Source organism: Apis dorsata, unplaced genomic scaffold (genome assembly GCF_000469605.1).
Source record: "Apis dorsata unplaced genomic scaffold, Apis dorsata 1.3 scaffold_734, whole genome shotgun sequence".
NCBI lineage: Eukaryota > Metazoa > Arthropoda > Insecta > Hymenoptera > Apidae > Apis > Apis dorsata.
The window spans coordinates 144768-155938 of NW_006263897.1; the positions used below are offsets into that span (position 1 = coordinate 144768).

An 11171-nucleotide genomic window follows, 5' to 3' on the forward strand; every position below is an offset into this window, starting at 1 on the left:
TATGGAGTCTTTACGTATGATGGGGGCCAATTGTACGCATAAAATGCGAAATTCAATTTGTATTAAGAACGTGAAACGTTATGAAGAATTGGTTCTCTTTACAATTTTTTGCCTCAATATCGATTATCTTATGTTGGTTTTAATTAAATTTTTAAATAGCGAATATTTGATTAATTTATTAATTTATAAATAGATCTATATAAATTATATCAAGTAAAAAAAAAGCGAATGTTTTAATTAATATTTAAGTAAGAAAACGTCGTCGTGAATAATTGTAAATGCGAAATTTATTTTTTTAATAATATCTTAATCGTTTTAATGAAAAAAATTAACTATTTAACTATTTATATTGTAAAGATGAGTGATTTATCTATTTATATAGGTAAAATTTATCATGATTCGTTCAACGTTTTTTGTTCGTATTGTGCAGCTGATAATTTTTTATTATTCTATCTATTCTAATTTTTTTTCTTTTTACTGTTTACAGACTTACCTTTTTTTACATCGTAAGATCAAGAGACATGACAGTGACAACGATGATTCGTGAACTTACCAATTACAAATTTTTGACGAATGAATAATGTTCCAACTGTATGTTGCACTACCAATTCTAGAAGAATATCGAAGAGAGGACAAGCTTGGGCAGTAGCTATGGAAAAAATAGTCTAAAAGACGCAAGATTTCAAATCATATTATATTGATTAGATAGTGTTTTATTACATAGCCTAATGGCACGAATATGTTCGTCTTTTACGAGGATATTTTTTTTTATTTTTAATCAGCATACATCTAATATTTAATTCATGAGGAAAGATTGATAATATCGTAAAAAGTTATTTAAAATTAATATATTTTCAAATGCAAAGAACCGAGTATTAAATACACTTCGTGAAAGTCGAACACAATATCGTCGGGCAGCTCGAGTAATCGAATAGTAGTAAGAAAGAGGTGAAAAAGAAAATAGCTGTTAATTACAAAGATATAAGATTCATACCTCTCAGAATTCATAGTAATTGGTACTGTCTCGCATAAGAAAAAATTAAAATTTCTAATCATTGATATAATATTTAACAACCACTTGCCTCTCTGCCAGACTGCCATTAGCGTATTAATTAAGGAAATATTTAACTAGGGGAATCGAAGAACTCGTCCTCATTTTTCTTCGTTGTCCTCGGATTCCTACTCGTTCATTTTATGTTAGCATAAGATCAAAATATGTCTATAAGGTGAAAGAAGAGACAGACCATTAAGAAACGCGTTTTTAATTCGCCGCCAAAGTATATTAAGTGTAGCAATTGCCAAAGTTTTTTCTGTAAATACAAGAATGAGTCGATTAGTTTACAGTAGTTGTGATTCAATCGTGCACGAATTATTAAATTATCAGCGCTGTCGTGCTTTCTTTCTTGAAAATTCATAATTGTTATTATTGTTATAATCGTACTATATTGTTATGTTTTTTCATTTTGTATGTTTAATGTCTTGACCTGCCGAAAAATCGAGCGGTCCGACGATTATGTATTTTTAATTCTATAGCTACTTATATATTTTGTGTGCTAATAGCTCTGCATGCACACAAAGGGAAGGATCGACTAAAGAATAATTTCTACAAAACAAATATTTTTTTACATATTAAGACGACGTGAAATTCTTTTACGTACGATATATGTATTTGACAATTATAAATCGGTCGATGTTTCCCTGGTGTGGATGAGATGATTTTTGAGAATACGAGTTAAAAGTAAGAAGTTGGAAGAACGAACGTAGGAATGTATGAATGAGATTGCGTCAAGAAATATAGAGTGTGAGACTGTAAAATAATTATAAATAAATATATACGTTATAAGTCTAATAAACATGATTTTATCGCTTTTTATTATTTCATAATTACGGAAAAACTATTCCTAACAATGCTAAAAATTTAATGTATCACAAATATGTATTTTAATAATTTCATTCAATATTTTTACATGTCTACAAATATCACAAATTTTACTACAATTATAGGAACATAATATTAATGGGACTAGGAGATAAAAAAAACAAATTTTCTAATAAAGACTCAACTTTGTGTAGCAAAAATTTTGTATCATTTGACTACGATATAATGAATACAATCTATACACGTATACAATGTTGCGTTTATATAACTTGATTATTAGTATTCATGACTTAATAACAGCAACAATTGCAGTAAGATTCTCTTGACAAAAAATTGGTTTTGCATTTTAGAAAATAACATTTTTAAATCGAATTCTTACAAATTACCGTCCAAAATCGCATTTATATATATATGTATATATATATATTTTTTGTGAAATATGCGAAATATGAGACATTGATCAAATAAATAAAAAGCTTCAAAATATAAAACAATTGCCGATTTATCGCTTAAGCGAAATTATATTATTGCACGCTTAATACAATTTTTTTCTATTTTCTAGTACTTTAACTCTTTTTTTAAAGCTTTGAAGTACGTATTAAAATGCGAAATCGCATATAAGTTTTCTATAATTAATATGCTACATTAGGAAATGTTTAATATTTAGAAGACGATAATAGATCGATTATAAAAGATTAGTTCAATAATACAAGACAACTGATTTCCAATATAAAATAAGTATACATTTCGGCGTGAATAAGATGCTAAAATTCGATGAAAAATTTCCGTTGCCAATAATGATTCGGATATGTTGAATCCTAATATTTTTTTTCTTCTTTCTTTTTTATCTATTCTCTTTTCGTTCCTTTTCTTTTTAGAACTGTATTTGTTGCTGCTGATTTTAACAAAAAATTGTTACAAATGACGTCCGTGTTTAGAGGTTAACATTTTTCTCACAGAAAATATACTCATAGATAAGCCAACAGTTGCAAGGATATACGCTGATTTGGTCATATTACGTTCGACCATATTCCTACGAAATACAGACGAAACGGTCCCCTGTAATAAAAAATATATTAATTTGTTTTTCATATAAGATTAAAATTCAAACGAATTAAATTATAATATTTCTAACTTAAGAAAATATCAAAGCATATGTCATTATATAATCTTTATCATTTTGTAACAATTAAATATGTTTTTTTACCTGTTGCAATGATAATCTGAGAGCATAGAGAGTGGCAGGAGTCAGATACATCTCTACACCAAGGCTTTGCTTCGTATTCTAGAAAAAATATAGATTATATTAATCAGATATATATTTGTTATATAAGAAACAGATATGGAATTCACAAATGAAACATGTGTAGAATTGGATTACATCCAAAAATGATGATTATCTTAAAAAATTTGAATAGTATATTTGTTCTAAACAGTATATCTATATATTAATATTTAAATTTTCTTAAAAAATGATTAGTGTCTTATTTATAAAATTATTTTATTATTTTTTAAATTTTTTCACTATTAATTATACATTAATTTATTTTAATTTTTTAAATTAAAAATACATGAAAAATAATGGCATAATAAATGACATAAAAATTATGGTGATAAAAAATGACGAATGCATACCTTTGTTTAATTCAAAAATTAATGCGAATTAAAAGATAATATATGAAATGTTGTAATCTCCTTAATATAATAAAGATTTACGTGAATCCGTTTATTTTTGCTCTTATTTGATTTGCAATGACATTTCATTGAGGTTACCAAAAAGTGCGACTGATGTCGCACATCATTAACGCAGTGACTATTAAATATATAAACAAAAATCATTTTGTAAGTAAAGTTAGTATTATATTACATCAAACAATTTAACGCATATCATTAGATTAACTAGGCTTGGCGCCGTTTAAAATTATAAAATGTTATTCTATATTTTAGTATCTTTATGTAATCATATAGGATATTTTCAGCCATTAATAGATAGTATAATAAAATATATCTTTTTTCGGTTTAATATTATTTGTGTGTCACATAAAATAAAAAAAGATTAAATTATTTAAAATATAAACACTCAATTTTATTGTAACATTTTTATTTTTAGTTTTATAAATTTCTGTTAAAAAAGTTCAAAGAATAAATTCTACAGGTATAAGAAAAATATTTAAATACGAATGATATACTACTAGTTCGAATATATCATAATATGGTTTTTCTTTAAAACCACGTTTGCGGCACATTTATCATTCCATTTGTACAGGTTTTTATATATGCCGATATAATATATGAAATAAAGAAATATATCTCATACTATGAAATTTATTGTTGAAATTTAATTTTTATTCGAACGAAGTTCATAATAAAATAAATTTAATTAATTATTTCTGTATTATTCAGGGAAATATTATGTGCGACATGATTAACCTACAAAATTCACACGAAGAACACACTAGAACATCATTAAGGTAGACATAGACTAATAAATTTTTTATTCTGACATCTTTTTAATTAACTTCTTTGATTAATTTTAAAAACTTGATACAATATTTTGTTAATCAAACTTTTAACGGATGAAGTCCATTAGTTGTGTTAGTTAAAAATTAATGAAATAAATAAAATAATTTTCTTGACTGTCCTCTTACGTAATCAACAATAATACTCCTATGCATAATGAAAGAAAAATTTTAAAATTATAATTAATTTAAAATAAAATTACATTTCGCATTAAGACACATACCGTCGTGAGCGAAACTTGCCGATGAAAGAGACGATCACTGAAGGTACACAATCCTTCGTCTCAAGTTGTTTCCTCACCACTGTCGATTTTACATTTCTAATTTTTACATATTGATTCATTCCTGTTGCGCCATCTTTCAACGTTTGAATATACTTCTATACTTCAACTTATGTCTGAAAATACCTACATTTCCAGAACATGGTATAGAAGTTGTACGTACTTATCATACGTGGTACTAGATAAATAAAACTTTTTTTATTAGCTAAGAGATGTCACTCTATATTATATTTTAACTTAATAAATTAAATATTTAAGTATATTATAATAATATTTTTATAATGTGCGCGTAATAATTTATTAAAATGTTCATCTAAATAAATCGTATTAATTTATAATAAATTCCGATCCCTTTAATTTCTTTGTTTAACGTTCACTTTCTGATTAAAATATAATCGTCAGAGAAAATAGTTACCTAATGACGCACACTTTTTATCTGTGGTATATTTCCGTGGAATACCACTATATCCTTTAAAGTGGCCAGCCACATTTCGCTTTGTTTAAAACGAAATTAATATTTAAAACAATGACCATCTGGACGATATTTTTTTTTTGTGTTCAACTTTTTTCATTTATATTTTGCGAATATAAAGATTCAGAAATCCTTTGTGCATCTCAACAATCTTGCAAAAATTGCTTGCAAACCCCGCGATGTGTTTGGTGTTCTACTCCGGTTCATAATTATCGTTATTACAATTGTTTATGAAAAAAAATATTTCACTTTGTTATAAATAATAATAGATTTGTTTTTTTAGGTCTCTAATCAAAGTGTGAACAATCCACTGGTTCGCTGTATCACCAGAGAAAAATTTTCAAACGAAGGTGATCATTGGTGTCGAACGTCGGACGTGGTAATTGAGACGAATAAGATGTTGATTCTCGAAAATCGTCCACTGTCCTCAACGAAAGGCACGGATCCTGTTCAAATTCAACCTCAAAAAATTGATTTGAGACTCAGGCGAGGTATATCTATAATCGAGATTAAATAAAATTGTATCTCTTTGATGAAAATATATAATTCTATTTGATTATTTATAGGCGAGGAATATCGATTGACTTTAAAATACAGTCAAGCAGAGGATTATCCGGTCGATTTGTATTATCTGATGGATTTATCAAAGTCCATGGAAGATTACAGGGATCAATTATCAAAATTGGGATTTCAATTGGCCGAAGCTATGCGAAACTTGACTTCAAATTTTCGCCTAGGATTTGGTAGTTTCGTGGATAAAGTTGTACTACCTATGACCAGTACGCAACCGGACAAGTATCTTGAAGTATTTTAACGTTCAACGTTCCATCAATATCGCTACGATTTTATCATCCATCATATCATTTTCCCTTCCAGATTGAGATCACCATGTAACTTAGATAAAACTAAGAAACCATGCGCACCACCATATGGATACAAGAATCAGATGCCTCTTACCGAAAACATTGCTCTTTTTAAAGTAATTCTGTCATTTCTTTTTTTTTTTTTTATTTTAATAATTAACCTTTAATCTCTTGATGCTGATTAATTAATTTTCAGACGCGCGTACAAGAAGCTCCGGTGTCTGGTAATTTGGATTCACCCGAGGGTGGACTTGACGCGATGATGCAAGCGATGGTTTGCACCAAGGAAATTGGCTGGCGGCAGAATGCTCGGCATTTTATCGTTTTCTCAACAGACGCTAATTTTCACATCGCTGGAGATGGCAGAGTATGTAGATATAATTGAAACAAAGATTGTTTCAATTTAATTTATTCTTTAAAAATAAAAACGCGATTGCGTTTCAGCTTGCGGGAATCATCGAGCCCAATGATTGTCTCTGCCATTTGGACTCAGAAGGATTCTACACGTACTCGCTTCTTCAAGATTATCCATCTATATCTCAGGTATGCAAATCTTTCTTTCCCAAAAATTGAAATATTAAATTAATGATTACATTTTAATGTCGATTAAGATCAACAAAGTAGCTCGTGAGAACAACATGAACATCATATTTGCGGTTACGAGCAATCGAAACGAGACGTATCAATTATTGAGTAAAAGTATCAGAGGCTCTTCTATCGGAACGATAGAAAGGAATTCTAAAAATGTAGTTGCTCTTGTCAGTGGAGAATACGAGGTATTTCTTTCGATCAATTTCCGGATATTATTATCGTATACATATAAAAGAAATGTTAACAATTTGTTCAGAAATTGGTGAACACCATAATAATGACGGACGACGCGCCAAAAATGATCGATGTGAAATATTTCTCACGATGTTTGGATAAAAATGGTGAATTAAAAGAACGACAAGAATGCGGAGGATTACGAGTGGGGAATATGGTGGAATTTGAAGTAACGTTACAGGTAATTTGCAAATAAATCGGCAAATTCATCGAACGTTGCGTTGTATGAATCGTATCGTTTCGTTTATTTGAGAATTATTAATTTTTTCTCGACTGCAGGCGATCGAATGTCCAAAGGATTCCAACGAATGGCAGACAAGTATGCACATTAAACCCAGGGGTATAAACGAAAGTCTGACGATCAATCTGAGCGTTGCATGCGATTGTCCTTGCGAACGGCCAGGACATCCGGTAAAGGCGATTATAATTGAATCTTCTCATTGAAATAGTTACGTTCACATAGTGTGCGTATACGTTATTTAAACGTTTCTCTTTTTCGCACGTTTTCGAATGAAAATGTAGGGATACACGCCAGCTTCGGAAAATTGCAGAGGGAACGGTACTCTGGTTTGCGGTATATGCTCTTGCGATGATGGCTTTTATGGGAAGCAGTGCGAATGCGAAGGAAACGATGGCAGAGCGGAGAGTGCAGCTGCTATGGCTGATTGCAAGCCTAACAACGAGACCACTGAAATTTGTAGCGATCATGGAGTTTGCAAGTGCGGTGTATGCGAGTGCGTGAAACGTCCAAATCCGCAAGAAGTTTTCTACGGGAAATATTGCGAATGCGATAATTTCTCTTGCAAACGCAAAGAGGGATTAGTAAGTGAATATTTGCCTCAATTACTCACTTCAGGAAGAAAAGGATGGTTTTTCTACGACGTGGGATGTATACTCGATCGCGAATAGTTATCGAAAGATATTTTAAAGCACGAGGAGAATGACAGTTAAACGATTTCTCTATAGCGCAGTACAGGTATTCTTACCTCTTGTTATCAGTTACGGACGAAACGTACAGTTCGTGGATCGTAAACTTACTTCGGAATCGTTTATTCGTATGGCGAAATTGCTCGAGTAATTTCCCTTTTAAGGAAACCTGCACCTTTCGAAACGGGCGATAGATAAATTACACGTGTTTACGTGTGTATTATTCCATCTGACTGTTGTTGTTGCGCGTTTAAGGTTTGCGGCGGGCGAGGGAAGTGTGAATGTGGTACTTGCAATTGCTTCCCGGGATGGGGTGGCGAGATGTGCGATTGCAAAGAAACGAATAGCACATGCATCTCGAGCAACAGCGAAACTATGGAGATTTGTAGCGGACATGGCGATTGCATTTGCGGTAGCTGTTATTGTCATGAAAAAGACAATATTCGATATTCCGGGCAGTATTGCGAAGAGTGTCCCGTAAGTCTTTTATCCGATATACGAATATATCTAGGTATTTATTAAAGAGATAAAAGTTGTTTTTGCGTTTCTTAGATATGTCCTGATCAACGATGCGAGCAATTGAAGAATTGCGTCGAATGTGTGGTGCACAAATCCGGTCCTCTTGCTAGAAGTGAAAAATGTGACGAATGCATGCATCAAATAGATATTGTGAGACAATCTTCTCTAGAAATATTAGTTAGTAATTTTTCTTTTTATGCAATTTTCAATTGAACAGGTAGATAAGATCGTAGAAGATTCAGGAAAAGATCAAGGAAACGGAGCTCGTATTTGTCGAACTCCTGGGGATGGTGGATGCACGTTTGTGTTCAAATACGAATATTACAGAGACGGTACTGGAGGAGATATTAAGATATTCAAGATCCTAGCTGAAAGAGAGAAGTCATGTCCTGTACCTATTAACGTTCTTGGTAAGTGCAATCATAATAAATTAATGATACTACGTATCATATCGAGTGAATTATTGTAGGTGTTGCTGTGGGATTAATAATTAGTACTGTAATTATCGGTTTTATGATTCTTCTTACTTGGAAGATATTAACAATGATTCGCGATAATCGCGAATTTAAAAAATTCGAGCGTGAACGAATTTTGGCTAATAAATGGAATAGGGTAAACGATATTAATTTTTTTCTTTTATTTTAAATCTATAAATATAAATATTATTTTAATTAAGCAACATTTGTTAATTTAGAGGGATAATCCGCTTTATAAGGAAGCTACATCTACATTCAAGAATCCGACATTCAACATGAATACGATCAGATAAAATTTATTTTCATAAAACGAGCGCGCGAAATATTTCCATGGAAATAAGCCTATTTTATTAAATGGTAGACGCTCCGATAGGTAGCGCCACCATATTCAAATTGAGAGTGACGACGCCATGTTGGTTAAATTTGTGAGAAGCTTTGTGAGAAGACAGTTTCTAGTCGAAGAGATAAAACATTTATTCTTTCAATCTTCTGGAAAACAACCTCTGTCTACTTTTATTCCTGCATTCCTTTCTTGTAAGTGAAAATATTATTCATTACCTTTCCATTTTTTCCAAAATTGTTCCAAGTTTTATCCATCCTCTATTTTGCGATACTTATATCTGAAACTTTGTTGAACTCGTTGATGACAATTAATTTGCGCGCGTAAAATATAATATTTCGCGAGCTAGATGCAGTCAGGAAGTGAAATAAATGCGATTAGAATAGATTGGGAAGACAAAGATCGATAAATGATCGTTCATAAATCAATTTTAAATTTGATCCGAGGATTTTGCGTGGAGATAGGTCCTGGCCTTTCGGACGATTGTTTCGAATATCCTCTGGCCTCGTACTTTATTGCTGGCTATGCTCGAAGAAGGCAGCCTTGTAAGGAGCTCGTAAATTCGTCACCATAGTCGGCTCCTGCTGCAAAACCCTGCGGCGACTCGGTGTATTTCCCACCAGAAACCTAAAGCTCTACCCACATTGAATCCGCCCATACGACTTGATTACTCGACCCTAATTATATCCTCGGTCTTCATTACAGCGGTGCTTGTTTTATAAAGATAAAGGCGTGTCAAGGAATGCCACAAAATTTTCGACGACTTTTTGTTGTTTCGATATTATGCGTTGTCATTCGATTGGCAATTGCGAGTATTTAAATAGTTGTCATTCGTGCGAGCAATGAGCAATTCTTTAATAATTTTTCCTGTCCTCTTTTTTTGTTTATATTTTTAACATTTTTTTCATATTAAAATATTTGGTTTCAACACAATACAATTATATTTATAATAATTGAATCGTATTTTTCAAAAAATAACGTGATCTCAAATGATAATTATCACGCCAATATTCCGTTTCGTGACTTGATAAAAACGCTTAATTTCGAAATATTGGAAACAATAAAAATACCTCCGAATTTCTCTCCGAATTCTGAAATAAATTAACGTAATTTCATAAAATAGATAAAATTTGTTCGCGTAATCGGGCCTTAAGTCTAGCACAGAAAAACAGTCGAAGGAAGGAGAGAATAGCAGAGCCGGCGCTCCGCATACTAAATCATTGCCGCACGTCTGTTTCTTTACATTGTACAGATTTTATTGATTATTTTACGGCCGGGAACATTGTAAATCTCTTCATCCTGTATCGGCGTCTCACCTCGCTGTGCCGTGAGATGCTCCCACCGGGTGCCCATGGCGCCAATTATGCGAGTCGAACAGTATTGTTGTCGTATTCGTTCTGATCTGTCAGCCACGGCCTCACGTGTATCTCTTACGAACTAACGATTACTTTTCACGTCTACCATAGTTCTTGCTTCTATGGAATTTTAAGATGGAGTTAGTTGTACCATGGCAAAGGCCAGTGTACTCATAACAATAATCGCGAATTGGAGGTTAGGCATGTGTCGCGATTAAATTTTTTAAAAATATACAAATAAATAAGTGCTTTTTTCGTATTTACATCTTCTAGTTCCACGTAAAGATTTCGGTTCATCATTTTAAAGTTTGGTTATAGTATCAGTTCGCGTTGAATGGCATCGTTCACATTTTGCCCGCGGAACAATGTTGTTCGTTTTCACGGTTGCTAATGGCCGCCGCCGGTGCCTTAATTACAGCCAAATACGACCCAATCAGCCCTCGGGGGCCGGCAATGTCGGCCTGTTCCGAACTTTCAAGTCATTTGGCATATTGTCGGATTCAACCTTTTGATCGATTTTCATTTCTTCTAGATGCATTCATTCCGATTATTCCAATTTCTGGAGAATTAGAGAGCACGTCGATACACGAACGAATGGCAATTACATTTCGAAATATAATTTCGAAGGGACTTTAAATAAAGGATAAAACGAGTGAGTTTATCTTTGTGTTCGAATGAAAGATACGAGATCTTTCGCTACATTATTTTTTTTTTT

The 11171-nt window shown here is 32.0% G+C and overlaps 3 protein-coding genes across 4 annotated transcripts in view; 2 read left to right on the forward strand and 1 right to left on the reverse strand.

Moving 5' to 3' along the window:
- Positions 1 to 1849, forward strand: part of LOC102675929 (mothers against decapentaplegic homolog 3) — a 12255-nt gene extending 10406 nt beyond the window's left edge. Inside the window, exon 7 of the mRNA XM_006622623.2 lies at positions 488 to 1849. The gene's annotated coding sequence lies outside the window, so the exon portion shown is untranslated. The remainder of the gene's footprint in view (positions 1 to 487) is intronic.
- Positions 1850 to 2064: 215 nt separating this feature from the next.
- LOC102675791 lies at positions 2065 to 4569 on the reverse strand. The gene is made up of 3 exons (XM_006622622.2): positions 4528 to 4569; positions 3087 to 3164; positions 2065 to 2938 (listed from the first exon to the last, which is right to left on the reverse strand). Exons 1-3 carry the CDS (start codon positions 4552 to 4554, stop codon positions 2795 to 2797), a joined length of 249 nt encoding a protein of 82 aa, XP_006622685.2. The 5' UTR covers positions 4555 to 4569; the 3' UTR covers positions 2065 to 2794.
- A 460-nt stretch (positions 4570 to 5029) lies between these two features.
- The window catches only part of LOC102676160 (integrin beta-PS-like), a 7492-nt gene continuing 1350 nt past the window's right edge, over positions 5030 to 11171 (forward strand). The window contains exons 1-15 of one of the 2 annotated variants that reach the window (XR_004151473.1): positions 5030 to 5352; positions 5435 to 5642; positions 5718 to 5946; positions 6028 to 6130; positions 6211 to 6381; positions 6459 to 6557; positions 6626 to 6790; positions 6862 to 7020; positions 7119 to 7250; positions 7362 to 7661; positions 8022 to 8243; positions 8319 to 8435; positions 8503 to 8695; positions 8755 to 8897; positions 8980 to 9295. Coding sequence is in view for 1 of the 2 variants with exons in the window: in XM_031513768.1 (XP_031369628.1) it covers positions 5206 to 5352; positions 5435 to 5642; positions 5718 to 5946; positions 6028 to 6130; positions 6211 to 6381; positions 6459 to 6557; positions 6626 to 6790; positions 6862 to 7020; positions 7119 to 7250; positions 7362 to 7661; positions 8022 to 8243; positions 8319 to 8435; positions 8503 to 8695; positions 8755 to 8897; positions 8980 to 9054 (2463 nt within the window). In the remaining variant the exon portion in view is untranslated. Of the gene's footprint in view, positions 5353 to 5434; positions 5643 to 5717; positions 5947 to 6027; positions 6131 to 6210; positions 6382 to 6458; positions 6558 to 6625; positions 6791 to 6861; positions 7021 to 7118; positions 7251 to 7361; positions 7662 to 8021; positions 8244 to 8318; positions 8436 to 8502; positions 8696 to 8754; positions 8898 to 8979; positions 9945 to 11171 lie in introns of those variants that run through there. The other variant, XM_031513768.1, reaches the window with a different exon arrangement.

Coding starts and splice junctions, on each gene's coding strand:
- LOC102675791 (XM_006622622.2), bottom strand. CDS start 4,554: ATGCATAGGAGTATTATTGTTGATTAC. Junction 3,165..4,527: donor GGAGTATTATTGTTGATTAC/GTAAGAGGACAG, acceptor TATTTTTTCTAG/AATACGAAGCAAAGCCTTGG. Junction 2,939..3,086: donor TCAGATTATCATTGCAACAG/GTAAAAAAACAT, acceptor TTTTTATTACAG/GGGACCGTTTCGTCTGTATT.